This window comes from Falco biarmicus, chromosome 6 (genome assembly GCF_023638135.1).
Source record: "Falco biarmicus isolate bFalBia1 chromosome 6, bFalBia1.pri, whole genome shotgun sequence".
Classification (NCBI taxonomy): domain Eukaryota; kingdom Metazoa; phylum Chordata; class Aves; order Falconiformes; family Falconidae; genus Falco; species Falco biarmicus.
The window spans coordinates 57,099,174-57,114,636 of NC_079293.1; the positions used below are offsets into that span (position 1 = coordinate 57,099,174).

The 15,463-nt window shown below is 41.3% G+C and overlaps 1 protein-coding gene across 1 annotated transcript; it reads right to left on the reverse strand.

The window, feature by feature from the left end:
- Nucleotides 1-1,199: 1,199 nt before the first annotated feature.
- C6H6orf58 (chromosome 6 C6orf58 homolog) lies at nucleotides 1,200-14,854 on the reverse strand. The gene is given in 7 exon segments (XM_056344431.1): nucleotides 1,200-1,492; nucleotides 1,495-1,616; nucleotides 4,120-4,358; nucleotides 4,782-4,915; nucleotides 6,111-6,295; nucleotides 10,325-10,411; nucleotides 14,533-14,854. Coding segments are annotated over 7 exon segments (1,149 nt in total). The 3' UTR covers nucleotides 1,200-1,432.
- Nucleotides 14,855-15,463: the final 609 nt, after the last annotated feature.

Here is a 15,463-nt window from a genome sequence, read left to right on the forward strand (position 1 = left end):
GCCATCGCGCAGCTGCTAACAAGGCTGAGGGAGCTTCTATCAGCCATTCTGGCGCTGGAGGAAGAGTCTAAATCTCACCCCTGACGTCTGTGGGAAACCTTTGACTGCTGTACGCGTTTCAGAAGAGCTGTTGCTACAATGGCTACAGATGTACGTGAGCACAACAGGGCGGAACCGTGTGCTCCAGCAGAAGAGCGAGTGGCACTTGCCTTTCTCCTTCCAAGCGAGGTGTGTGGGGCACAGTTACCAACAGAGATGCTAGGTGCAACAGAAAATGTGGGGCAGACCTAAACTGGTGGCTGAGTGCTTTCCTCTATTTTGACTTATGAGTCTAAGGCTTGTGTTATTTTTAACTATGCTGTACTGCAGGATATAATGTGATAGGATGCAGAGGCAGAGGCCATCCACTGCTCACCACAGAAAGGGAGCTCCAGCCATGCCTGGTCTCTAGGGGAAGTTTTCATAAGGATGGATGATCAAAGTCAGCAGATTTCCTAAGAATTTTCAACCCCTGTCTGCCTGCAGGACTCCTGTCCTTCTTCCCCACAACCTCTGATGCCAAGTTATTACAATAAACTCCCAATATGTCTTATCGCCCAGAAGACTGGGATCAGCACTTGGGTCTGAGTGTGCCAGGTGCTGGGAGTGCGAACAGTATGAATGCGTCTCTTCCTCAGTAATCAAATGTAACATATGACACGCTGCAAGAAGAAGGTATAGATATGGGGAATGGAAAAACAGCCCCTGGCTATACAGACTATGTAATCACATAAATTGATAGATCAATGCTTTCTTGAGGTAAGGGAAATTAATCAAATACCAGAAATCTCTGTTGGTCATGTCCTAGCTGCTACAGAACAAGCTCGTTTGCTTCAGGACTTCTCAAGGCTGGCTCCACAGTACCACAGGAGGCACACACTTGTTGCAAATCAGCATACCGAGAGGATCCATCTATACTCTAGTACTTGATCTGAACAGCCCAAAACCTTCAAATTTGATTGCCGCTGGTCTGCAAAATAACAGCTGTGGTAGGAAACAGTCAAGGCATTGGTCTGGGATCAGAACTTCAAAGAAAAGTTTCTGATGTTCATCTGTTAGACCATCAAGGACCTGAGTAATTACGTATCTGGTGTGATCCTTGTATACAAGGGGCAAACCAGTCTGAAACAGAATATAAGTTGCCTTTATTTAATTTTGTCTCCAATAACGATACATTATATAGAAAGTCAAAAAAAGTAATAAAGTAAGATTTTCTGTGAGGTCTTTTATTTATAAGGAATTGATTTAAAGAAATAAGTTAATTAGAAAAATTAAGGATAAAAATATTGATTCAGTGTGAGAGAGATGCGCGCATGGCTACTCAGGAAATCCTGCTGTAAGGAATTACCAAGGCCAGATTACCAGACACATATCTGCTAAAAGATTAAATCAATCAATGTTGGAACTGCTTTTCCTCAAGAAGCTGGGCACTGTCAAATCGGCTCCTTTCAAATCATTATGTATTCCCACTAGGTCAAACTTCTGGCTCATAGCCAATTCTTCAATCAGTTTGCGGCCCATTTTTCTTCCTGCTTCGGTAGACATAGCCTTTTGCCAGAGCTTCAACAGCAGTCCTCCTTGGAAAGAAACACAACATGACATTGTCAAATTAACATGGAGCACACACAGCTCGCGGCACACCAGGGACGAAGCGCATGTCTGGCAACAAACACCCAATGCTCTCCTGTAGACAGTGAAATGTAGACAAAGCTGGAGCATGCCGATGGGGTAAGAACTATCTACAAATGTGTAGGGAGAAGCAGGCCATTCATTTCGCTTAGGATGCTTTGTATTGACAGACAACCGGGCTTGTTCCCTTGTCAACAGTGTTGCAAGTCAAAATGATTGAAGATGTGTGTTAAGGTCTTGGTCTGCAATTGTACATAGCTTCATGTCTTATGAAGCAGTAGCCTGGTAGTTATAATCACACACATCTTTTTTTTCACTCTAAAGCAACCAAGAATTTGCACTTTCTGCCAGCTAAGGCCTCAAGCTAAAGAAGCAAATGATCCTAATACTTTCATCCAAGAAATAAGCAGTGGGTCTCTAGGAAGCATGCCTGACCAGTCCAGCATTAGCACCCGTTCACAGGGTAGTTATTACTGGCTCCCCACTCCTCTCAGTGCTGACCTTTATGGTAGATAAAGGGCCCACAGAGGAAATCTGAAAGTAAAAAACGGCCTGCTGGAAAAGCAAGAGGAGTTTATTCTCCTGCACAGTATACTTTTATATAAAATTGGCAACAATGAAGAACTGAATTTGCACAGTATTGTACTGCGGAGATGAGGAGTTAAGAGGAGGCAACAAACAGCCCTCTTGCCTAGGCAAGATGGACCACAGGAAAGATGACAACAGCGGGAAAGGTCTTGAATAGCAAGGCATCTGCTGTTCTGCCTGTGGATGTCAGTGAGGGGCAGAGCATAAAAAGTAAAGCTTCTGACTGCCCTTAAGTTGAGAAGCTTTAGAGGTAGCACAGCACTCTCTCAGTACTGGTCCCTGCAGGACTGGCAGAAGCATCTAGATGAAAAAGGAGAGTAATTAAACTCTGAATCAAGAGATTAATCTCACTCTGGTTTGGACAGGGTCCCATCCTATGAGGTACTGAGATGCTCTATCTGCTGTTGAAGTTTGTAGTACCAGAAGAGCACTTCACATGTCACAGGATATATTTAAAAGTTTGAGGGATCCAACTCTACAAAAATGGTATGTCACGTTACATGAGTTTTTGTAGCAATAGGAACTAGTGTTTCAGGTCCCCGCTGAAGCTGTGGATCCAGACTTAAGTAAAATTTACTTTAAAGCTCCTTTTCTGATCTGCAAATCAGTCACCAGGTCAAGTTAGCTGGCATTTGACTCTCAGCTGAATGCAAAGCCCATCCCTTCAGAGTAAGGGAAACCTCCCACCTGCAAAGCAAGGTATTTCAGCTACGGACATCATTATTATGGCGGCACCTGCATGAAACTTCTTCATCCCTCTGTTTGCTTCCCTCTACCGTGTTCAGCATCATGTCTCTTTTCCTTTCTCCCTCCAGTGCTGCTCTCATCTGCTTTGCTGCTTTGGAGCTCTGCTTGCTCCGCGGAACCCACAGGTTGGGGTTTTCCTTGCTGTGTCCCCCTCCCCCCCGGAGGCAGGTCAGGAAGCCCTGACTGTGGCATAGACTGCCAGGCATGGGACAGAGGTGTTAAGGCCCCTATTCAAACTGCGAGAAATAATGCTGTGTGGAGGGTATGAGGTATGTTGTCACTGTGATGCTCTTTTGTAAGGCTGAATAGCTTCATTACGTGTCTTTTCCAGCTACAAATACAGTTAGTGAGGGAATTTTCACTGAAACGTATGGACAGGAGAGGATCACCCAAACAAATTGCATAGCTCAGGATACTAGTTTTTCAGTGTATTTTTGTATTGTATTTTCATTTAAAGGTTCAAAATAACTTTCCTTCATAAAGGACAGACAAAAGTATCGACCCCAGCAGTACCGACGACTGAACTGAAACCTCAGAAGAGTGTCATTCTGTGTGTCACCGCTGGATGGTGATGCACAACTTATTTTAGTGAACGCGATGAAGCCAGTATTGTTTAAGGACACAGTTTTGCCGGGACAGGTGCTATTCTCTGTTAAACAACAGGCTGAGACAAAACAAAACAAAAACAAAAAACCCACAACCCCCAGGACACACACAAACTGTTTTCATGATTATTTGCCCATTTGTTTGCAAAGACCTCAACTGATCTAATAACTTAATTTACAGCTTTTATGGTTTCAGATTTAACTGGCAAAACACAAACTGCTGTCTGTGTCCTGTGAAAACTACAGGAAAAAAAGTAAGATCATCTGCTCCAGCAAACGATGCATTTGCCTCGTGTGAAATCCTCACTGTGCATCATCAGTGTTATCCCATTGCTGCATTTGCTCTCTCCTGTGGTGTTTACTTATGGTTGTATTCTTACTGTTAGTCTCTAGGAAGTGTTTATACTATTTTATATCAAAAATCCCTGTGTTTGTATGGAGAAACTATAGGAAGAGAGAGCAAGATATTGAATATTTACAGACTACAGACATTTGTAAGTGAGGCTCGTACCTGTTAATCGATTTGCTTTGTGAAGAGCTCTCAGCGAAAGCAGGACACTATTTTGCTGTGGACTGAAGTCACTAATGGATGGGAGGGCATCCCCTTCAATGAGCATCCTCTGGGGCAGGAAGGCCTGGAAGCTGTGTGTAGTCAGTAAATCTGTAGAGAAGTGTGTGGCTGCAATGAAATCTACAGCATTAGCCCAGTCTTCACCGAAATTTGCTTCTGGATCAGAGAGATATTTTAAGCTGAAAGAGATCAGAATAAAGATGTAATAGGTAATTGAAACCCTTTGTAGAACACATTAGTCGATCTTTTATCCCAAGTGTATTTTGTTCAGTATAAAATCCTGAGTGGTTTCAGTGCCACAGTGACTTAAAGTCTCCTTCAGCACTTCACACCTAATTTCTCCTGGCATCGCTGCCCCTGCCCAGACTAAACAGAGCTCCTGGCTCCCCGAGAGGAATCAGCATCTCATTTTAAGCCCACGCAGCCTGGGCAGCCACCTCTCACTGGTCATCCCGTGTTCCCAGAGCGTGGAAGGAAGAGCAGAGCCTGAAGAGTAGAGGCCTAACGTAAGAAAGCTCATGCAGGCTTTGTTGTGGTACAGTCCTTCCAAAGAGGCATGTAGGTGGGAAGATCCCCCTTGGCCACCTCTCTTGTAGCCGTACCTGTCCTGAAACTTGGGCAGTGCATAAGCAATGGAGGCAACATGCGCCTTCCACATGAGATGGAGGGCACCATCCAGGCTGAAGGAGGAGAAGGTTGCAGAGCTCACGGCTTTGTGTTCTGTAGATAACAGGTACTGCAGCAACAGGGAGGAAACAAGGTAGAGAAGTGGGGGGAGGTTTAGACACAATGAATTTTTTAGACTTATGTACATACCTCATAAAATAGTAAGTTTGCAAGCTAAAGGAAAATGTTTTTGAGTAGTTAGAATGTGCTGCTTTGTAAGTAACTGTAATGTCTGACATAGGGACAAATAGATGATAAGCACAGATTATTTATCAAGTGAATACATATCCCCACTGAAGTTAACGGGAGTTGCTGTTCTTTGACTTCAACAGAGCAAGGGCTTTATCCACATAGTTTAGGTATTCTGTCACAATAATTCAGTGGACTTTTGTATCTCAGTGCTGTGGATGCTTCCATGCTGAAACACTAGATTCCTTGAAAACATGTTTATACTGTTTTTTGCCACAGTTTTCTGAGGGTTTTCAAAAAATAAGAAAATGGTCCTTAATGTTTATCATTATGGCTATTTAAGGAGTGGGTCTTTTATAATGACTTCTGAAACATACTGCTTAGGAAAAATCTTAGAGAAAACAAATCCAGTCTTGCACCTGAAACCTCTACCTTCACTCACAGTTGCCAAGAGTTGCTTATGGTTTAAACTTTCTAATCATTATCAATTATTTAAATACTAACAAAAACATTGAATATAGAAGTCTACCTATGAAAATAGTATTGAATCTATGAAGTTACAAATCTTGTCATCTTTGGGATAGGGAATGGCTGAATGAGGAGGAAAGAGAGTATCTACTTGCATATATAAGTGTCCTTCTGAATGAAGCTTCCACATTCTCAGTTTTTCAGATGTTCAAAGGAATAAATGGACCCTATAAAACCAACACAAGGCCTTTCTCAAAGGTAGTGTTCTATCTCACATGCTTATTTTGCATTTCTAACATAAGCAGTATAGGAAGAATACAAATATAACTGTTAACAAAACACTCTCTTGGGAAAGAGTCCAAAATACAGAATTATCTTAAAGGAAGGAAATAAAAAGCCATAACCTGTAAAAATCCTGGCCTTCTAATCCCTGACTCACTTTATGTTATGCTTTTCATTTTTTCCTGCTTGTTACTTTTATACCAAGCTGTTATTGAAAGGAAACCAAGCCGTCTGAATCTTACAAATAACAGTAATAATAGTTGTAAAAGGTAATATTCTGGTATCTTTTCTTACAAAATATGAAAAAAAAAAGTAAAATTATGTACTTCAAAATAGGCCTTCCAGTCATCCATGAGCTTGGGAATGTGAGACCGGCAGTCAGCAACACTGTAACAGAAATCAGCTCTTCGCTCCTCTGGTGGCAATATTTCTATCTCGTAGGGCAGCTGCCCAAACAGGCCAGCCTCCACTGCCCCCAGAAAGGGGATGACAGCCAGGTAGTAATTCATACCTGAAAGAATAATTGAAAAGGAGGAGGTGTTAACCACAAGCAAATGAAAAATTCCCGCAGAGAAAAATGAACACCCTCCCAAGCCAAATACAACCTTGCACTGATTGCCACTGATACAACTGCATTCAGCAGTGGGACGTGTACTGAAACACATTAATGATGATCTCTGTATCGACTGAGATATGATCTGTAATATTAATTTATATATTTTCTGTTAATAGCCTTGTATGAGCTGGCAGTGTGCTATACTTTGCAGGAAATGACAAACAACTGACAGAAGTTAGATCTTTATAGGTTGTCACGGACAGGACATCAGAAGTCTCTCAAATATTAGTTGCAAACTAAGTACAGAAAGACTAAGGGGTACTCCATGAGTATTGGTTTCCTACAAAACCCTCTTCTATGTATCCTAGGCATATAAGAAAGGAAAAGGCTATACTAAAATACTAGTGATGTTTTACTGTAAAATAGTAATTTTCCTTTTAAAAAAGTTTTTTCTCACTGAAAAGTGTTTGGAAGTTACCCCTGTGTGTTTGTTTACATTTATTTTAGGATGATGGCTTCCTTTGGTCTGGTCCGTAAGTTGGAGCACTCAGACCCAGCACGTAGGAACCCAGGTTCAGTTCTCACCTGTGGCAGACCACATCTCCAGTGAGAGTGCCCATAGGGTTATTTGATATTCCTCATTTGAAAGGAGGGTTTTAAATTCTCCTCTTAATTTTGCTTGTTTCATAGAAATAAAGTTTAATAACTATAAGTGAAGAAGGTCTTGGAAATGAGCTGCTCTCCCTCTTGAGTGGGTACTCCTGACCTGTCGTGCTGAGAAGTCATTTGCTCACGTTTGGTCTCAGGGCCACGGACTGCCTAGGTATTTTGTATACAGTCCCAGCAGTGAGGACCAAAATCAACAAAACCTGACCATCTACCATGTATCTCTGTCCTTACTCATGGGAAACCGTTGTTCCACCTCCTGTAAGTGGCCCTGGCTGGGAATTCAGTAGGAAACGTGTGGCCAGTCAGAAGTGCAAAGGAGAAGTCTCAAGTGATGAGAAGTGTCATGCTGGGAGTCGTTGCTAAGGTGGGGCTTACTTCTTCACTGTTTTCATGAGAAGTGTTGAAACCTGGATTTCACATCAGAAAGTACGTACATTCTTTTAAGTGGGCTTGCATATATTACTTATTTGTACCTGCTTGGGTGACTCAGAGGGCAAAAAACAATGCAGGAGAGGACTATACTGAATATGATTCTAGGCAAAAAGGACAGCAGGTCTTAAGCACAGAGTGTCTCATACACCTTGGGGCATATTAAATGTGAGTTACTGGTCAAGCTCATTCCTGGCCTCACAAAACTACTCATGCCATAGAGGGCTGCCCTGAAGGCCAGCCAAAACTCCTTACATGCTCAGAACAGAACGACTTTTTTGTGCACTCTGAAAGGCTTTTTGCACATTGCTGCTGCAATAGGGTAAATCAAGGCTGAGTTTATACATATTCTGGAGGCAACAAAATAAGTATCAAGCAAATGTGCAGTGTTTAGAAGTAAGTGAGGAGCAGGAATGCAAACACCGAGAAAGTAGGGGTGGTGGTTTGCATTCCAGGAAGGTCCCCTGCTTGCACAGGGCTATGCAATGACCCTTGTTACTCATCACTGCTTGGGACACCTTCGCACAGAGCACCTAGTGCTAGCCACCCAGAGACTGGAAACTGAAGTTGGAGTATCACAGTGAGCTTTCATTTTACTTTACATTTACATGCTTACGCTTTTGTTTGCTTGAAGATGTATACATTTAATTGCTGACTCACAGCCAGAAGCTTCATTCAGAGGGCCTCTACAACAAAGTGCTTATGTCACAGGGAAGGAACGGAGCAGGTCTGGTGGAAAGGGGGACTTGTTACAGGACAGCAGGGAAGCTGATGGAGCGAGGGACAGAAGTGATGGAGGGAAAATATGCTATAAGAAGAAGGACATGAGGCTTTCCCTTCCCTAGGAAGGGAAAGAATATTTAAACTAAAAAAATCCATCATTTTATTGCCTTTAGATGTAAGTAGGGATTGTAATCTATAGGTTGGTCTTGTCTTTCTTCCCCCCATCCTATCTATCAGTTCCATTTCTTTAAAAATAAACCTTCTAAAATAGTCAGAGTTCCAGTTTCAGAAAAAAGTCTGAAATTGAGTCTCTAAAAATACTGACTTTGATGCAAATCAGAGAAAAAGGGTGTGTTGTTTTTTGTAATAATGTGTTCATTCAGCTTTTGAAAAACGGAAACAAAAACATCGTTTGGAAGATTCTATTTGGACTGGTTAGGATAGGTTGTTCAATTTGTGTAGGCAAATTAATCAAATATTTTTGATTAATCAAATGAGAAAATTTAACACTTTTTTATGTTTTTTCATGGGCTCAGAAAAAATTTGCCTTGTAAGATGAACTCTGTGGAAATCTAGGTATGCATTGTTGTTTGAGGAGCCTGTTTCCATATCAACAGTAGCTGTAAAAATACCAGAGGGAAATAGGCTACACATGTTCTTGCAGTTGAGACAAAGAGCATTGTAGTATCAGTCCTTTTTCTATTAATGTTACAAGTGTTATTCATTGGATTGCTCTGTGCGACAATAAATGGATACCCTTGAGTTGCATGTAGCATTCCAGATTCCTTCCTTTCCTCTTCTGCAAAGCTCTTAGCTAGAAGTGGATGTAAATGTTTTTTTCCTTTCTGTTTAAAAACCTGGTTATAGTATCCTGTCTTACACACTGTTATTTCTCCCATCATCCTGGCAGTGGACCTACCCTCACGTCCCACAGGAGGATAAGGTGCTCTGCCACATCTACCAGGAGTGATGCCAACAGCACCTATGGCTGAGTTAGTTCACAGCTGGTCCTTCAGCAGGCTTTGTCACTTTGCCTTTTCTCTGCGCTGCCTAGTGCAAAAGTGGTTCCAAATCTGATACCACTGTGATTGAGATGGCACTGCTTCCTGCAATGTATATTTGCTTTGGTGTAATGGATAGACCCTTTCTCCTGTTACACCTGTGATACGCATTTTCACAAATGAAATTCTAGTGTCTCTCAGGCTAAGAGAAATCATGTATTAACTGGAGGGATCCAGTTCAACAGAGTAGCATATGAGTGGCCTGAATTGGCAAAATTAACAGGAATTTTGGATGTTTCCATTTTGGGGAAGACTGAGTTTTCTGGAAGTGTATTTTTAGAGATATTGAGGAAAACACTGAAAATGTCAGGGGCATTGACACTGGAAACTCAAATCTTTACACTTCTCTCTCTTTCTGCCATTGTCTTCGGTTTGTTGTTACTTACTAGAATAATGAAAAAAAAATTAAACAACATTTTAACCTACCAGAACTCCAGTGCCAGTACTGAAGTGAACAGAAATTGCCTCATAGCTCATGTACACCAGGCCAAAGGATTAACTAAGTTCTAGCTGAATATTGAAGGCCTGATGGGTAAATGTCAGTGTAATGAAGGTAGTGAATTTATTTGGACATCATGGGCACAGCCTCCCTTTATTTCATTCTGTGTAGCCTACCGACCACAGTGAAGTTGTGGAGGTGCAACTGAAGGCAGAAAGATCCTGTCAGATTTGTATTACCAAGTGTGATGCAAGAACCACAAAGATTCCTGCTTGATATTCTCACACTTAAGTTTTAGTTTGAAGTACCAGCATCTAAACCAAATAAATCTGCTCTGGAGTAATTCAAAACTAATTTCTACTAATGTCTACCCATATAAACACTCATCATGGTGTTTCCCACACATTATTACATGTATTTTTGCAGTGTAAACATTTTTAAGGCTGCAAATTTGCATTTCAATCCTTCCTCAAATAAGTTATTGAAGTCAATTAACTTTCATTTACTCACACTTAAGTGTCTTGCTGCAAGTTTTTGATGGAGAATTATGTAGCACTGAAATTACTTTGTAATACTGAAGTCTAAGGGGAAGAAAGATTCTAAATTGCCTTCTAGGACACTAATCATATCTTGGAGAAGAACATTGTAATAGCATATACTTACAGGACCACCAGCTTCTTACAGATATGCACAAGAGGTCTCCATCTTCATAGCCACAGGAAGTCACGCTGGAAGGATCTGCTAATCTGCCTGAATCAAATGAAATAATACACCAAATACTTCTCAGTCTTTTTCACACAAGAAATCCCAATGTGGTAAAAAAAATGTATAGGAGTAAAGCATGCAGAATTTTGCTCAGAGAAGCAGAACAATTACTGTTGCTTTGCTTCATGAACTACTGTTCCTAGAGCAGTTGAATTTCTCAGTCAATACTTCATGCAGTGCATAGTAATTTGATTGTGTTTTACAGTTCAATTTATTCCTCACTGTAAATGTATTCTAAGAATTTATGGAACTGTCTGAAAGTAGGACATTGCAGTGATATTTTTATGGAGATATAAATATACATGCACATACGGACATGAACACATGCACAGCTGATGCAACATTCTCAATAGATGCAAGGCTGCTGGTGTAGGAGAGCTGCGTAATGAGCAGAATAGCACAAATTAAATGTGCTAGTAATTGTGTCTCACCTAGCTGGGTTGTGTGGTACAGAATCCCTTCCTGTTCAATGACGCATACAGACATGCCTTACTGTGAAGCTAAGCATGTAAACGTTGTATCTCACTAGCAGGGTTCTCAAGCATGTGTGCTTTAGCAAACATGCAAGGCATTTCACAATTATTCATGACAGCATGTAAGGCATATTTTACTTTAAGCACGTGACCTGGAGAAACAGCCTAATTCCTGAAAGCATAATGTACATGTACATTATGTGGTAAGTAATCATGTAGTGAGTCAGAAAGTCTGCTCTAAGTGTATGACATGAAATTACCATGGTCAGGTCCAATGACCTGAGTTACTCCAGAAGTTTCCAAGCTCGGCACTGCAGAACACACTCTCTGATGAGTCAGCTGAATAACGACTGTGTCGTTTCTGACATCTAAACCTCATTACAGTCTTTAAAAGCCAAACCAAATTTTCTGATACTTTTTACTTGACAAGAAGAGATGATCATGAAGCATGTGCATACAGATTATCCTAATTATCTTCTCTAGCTGACTGGACAGAGCTTGTTCTTTGGGGTATGCCAGCTGCTCAAGGCTGTATCTTTCAGTGGCAGAATGCTGAGAACATGAACTTGCAGTGGTGAGGAATGCAGTTCAACAGGATGGGGTTTTTAAATGAAAAATGGTATTTTTTAGTATTTACAGAAAGACAATTTTTTTTCCCAAGATCCTGCTTCCACAAAAGGAGTCAGAAATAGGCAGCAGTAGTTCACTGGTGTACAAAGGAGATGAATGGGAAGGATAAAGGAAAAGAAGAAAAAGACGAAATGTTGCAGAAGAATTGTATGCGAGATTTACCAAAAACTGTTAGCATACGTGTTTTGGGAAAATGAGGAGTCCCAGGCAGTATTAGTGATAATTATAAGACATGTATGAATTACTTGGAGCTGAGAGCACTAACTCCAGTTTCAGGTCTACACTCCAGTTTTGTTCTCTCCTCCCTCCTATTCCCTGTGCTTACACAATCGTTAACTTCAGCCTTCAGGTACACCAAAGCTATTTGTGTCTTTCTTTATACTGACAGTCCCTCCCAGCTGTATGTTCTTAGCAACTATGTGCAACGTCATCAGCAAGATTTCTGTGCTTTTTTTTTGTGGCAAGGTTGTAATGAGAAAGCTAAACGCAGCTGTTGTGCTTTGATTTTACAAAGGGAGGAAATGCATTTCTGGACTTTGATAAAAAACCACTTATATCATAAAAGAAGATATCAAGTTAGTCTGACACAACCTACCTTTGATTCACATAAGCTATGCTTTATCCCTTTTTCTCCATTTAGCTCCATTTCTTTAAATATTCTTTCCTCTATAGTTGTTCTAATGTATCATCTACTGCTGACGCAAGAGAAAAAATGTTTTTATGTCCTTATCCCTTTTTTCCTTTTTCTTAAATATAGGTACAACCTTTCCCACTCTTCAGACATACAATATGACCTGAGTCTTTCTTAAAGTTCTTGCTCCTGGATTTGCACTTCTGTATGTCAATTCTTCCAAGTGGGGATAGAGACTATCCAGTTTCCTCAGTCTGTACTCTCACACTCCTAAGTGACAATTTCTACTTCCACAGTCTCATTTCTGTCAGCCATAGGTGTCTCAACATTATTCTCTATTGTAAATTTAGGAAAATTACTGATTTAATTTTATTTCCATGAGTGGATTATCAAAAATCTTTGCACCACTCTTATTAAATAGCAGCTTCACTTGCTCTTTATGGTTTACATAGGGCCATATCCCTAAAAATATTTTCTCAGCACCATAACTGACAGACATAACCAGACAGAATTGTTAATTCAACAGCTTTTGTAGTATTTTGAAGGACCTTTTGTCTTGCACCATGAATTCAAATCCTGCTTTTGTTTGCCAAAGTTTATTATGTCAATATACAAGTGCTTTGTTCATTCCTCACTAATCTAGTCCAGCTGCCTATTTGTATTAGGTTTAGCTAGTTGCTAACCTCATTACTGTATGCACCAAAATTACGTCTTCCTTTCCCCCTTGCCCATTTATCTTTCAACTTCTCATATTTTTTACTGTAAAACTCTTTCCAACCATGTGATATTTTTCCTTCTACTAATTTTTTAACCTTCTGATCACGTAATTTCAAAAATATATCTCCTTGTCTAAGGACCAGCCCTATGACTCTTTGGCAGGTCACAGTAAGTTTTTACCTGTCTGTGCAAACAGGTGCAGATCTTCCTGTCACCTACCGTATCCCTCATCTCTATTTGGGAACCGTCACTGCCACCAGGCATATCTTCGCTTTGTGGATGAGTCTATGCTACATAACTAGACCCTTTCCAGCAGGTCACCACTCAAGTGTAGTTCTGCATCCAGTCATCTTTGCCTCTGCCACACATTGGGTCAACTTTCCTGCTGCACCAGCCATCCTCTTCATCTCCTTTCTTTTCCTGTACATAAAGGAGGGAAAGAGGAAAAAGCTTGCCTAAACTCCACCAAATTCTTCTTGCTGCTATATGTTTGCCAGCTAGTTGCCTGCTTGGATTTTGCTTACTCTACCTCCTTTTCCTCCTTTTGACTTAGCAGTTAATTTTCCATTAGGTGTGACTAAATGCTGGCAGACTTCCTTCACCACCAGCTGTGGCACCTCTGTCTTCTTCCAAATGTACAGCTTCAGCCAAACCACCACCTCATGAAACTACAGATTGCAACCAATAAAGAAAACAACAGGTGGACAGATGCATTTGCTCATGCTTCATTACCACCAGGCGCAAGTTCCTGAAAACATCATTGATTCTTATTCCCTTCTTCCCACCTCTCATGGTTGCTAGAACAAGGCAAGTCAACTCTAGCATTGAATGGAAAGCTTCACTGGCTCCTGCATGTGAAGTAGCGTGTGGGAGAAATGTTCTCTGATAAAGTCCCTGATAAAATATTGCAGCCTTAGCCTCAAGGGACTTTTCACATGTGTTTCTGTTTCTGCTTGCCTGGCACGGCCAACAAGCAAACATGCATGACTGCCCCAGATAACAACTGGCTTTTGGGGGATGAGACATTAGAATTCAAACATCATTAAAAAGAAAAAAAAAAAAACCACAAAAAACCCCCACAAAATCCAAACAAAACAACCCCCCAACAAACAGAACAAAATTTATTTTTTTGTAAAAAACATATTTTGAAAATAACGAGGCTCCTCCTAAACTGATCAAAAAGGGCAAATGGAAACAAATTGTCAGAGGGAGAGGTGGACTTCCAACAATCAAATCACCAATAGAAGATCATAACATTAACAATTTAATCAGTTAACAATTTAAAAACAGCACTGCAGAGTGCAGGCCCTGAAATATACCTACTATAAAGTGGAGCAACTGGGAATATCTTTTCAAAGATTTTTAGTTAAGCAAAATATTGCCATTCTAAACCACAGATCTTCTGGATTCTGACCAGTCCTATGTGGAGCAATACCTTTTCCTGTCAGGAAGTTTAATTGCTATTGCTCAACAAGGCAAGGGCGTTCCCTTCATTCAGAATTCCTTTTTCAAATAAGCGTCTTATCTCAGTATCCCAAAATTTACACTGTCTGAGACTATCCTGGGCTTGCAAGGCAGAACCCTTGGAAAGGATGACCCAAAGTGGGTCTGGTAAACACTTTGTTGTTTCAGCAGCATAAGGACATAACTCATACCTGTACGAAATTGCCACCCATGCTGCAACGGTAATCCCCAGAGAATATTGCCAAAATTTTGGGATCCAAAGGCAGTAAAATATTTGGTTGAAGAGTTTAGCAAATTCTTATACAGCCCCAGTCGTTCTTGATAGTTCCAAGCATTGATGACAATTTTGTTGTCCTTTACTAGGAAATTCAGCAGGCTTTCAGGGGCAAGGTCCCACAGAGGGGGATAGACATCTTCTCTGGTGGCATCATTTTTACTCTGTCCTGCAGCAGTCACTGGACTCAGGGTAACAGTCACTATAAGAAGAGCATGTATGCTGAAGTAGGGCTGCATTGCGGAGGTTTGTGAGCCAGCTGTTTGTGGCTGCAGGGCTTTTATCATGAAAGGTGAGGGCTGGGCAAAAAAGGGTGACTCAAATGCACAGGTCTTTGTTTCCCTTCCCTCTTTTCAGTGACCCTGAGGTGGAGCTGCCAGATTAGCAAACTGTGAGTAATGCTTTGTCCTCCCAGTTGGATGTGGGGAGCAGCAGCAGATGTCTAAGAGGGATCAATCTGACCAGAAAACGTCCAAGTCTATGCTGCCTGTGGCACATACCCACTCTCCCAAAAGGCTGAGGTGCTGCAGTAGGGATTATACAGTTGTGTTATCAACCTTTTTGTCCCTGTGTTTCTTACTAGCTGTCATCTTCCCTTTCCCTGCTTACTTCCTTTGGATAAAGAAGGGACAGCAATGCCACAGAGCTCACACCACAACAGGCACAGGCAGGGTTAGGTCAGGACTGAGGTACCCTGAGGAAGGCTCCAGGTTCTGACCAAGGGGCAGCAGTGACCATACCGCACCTTTGCTTTTTGGCCTTTGGACAGCTGCCTGCAAGCTTCAGGTCGTAAGAGTGCTGGAAGCAGCCAAATCGGGCTGGCTGCAGGCTGTGCAGCACCTGGCTGG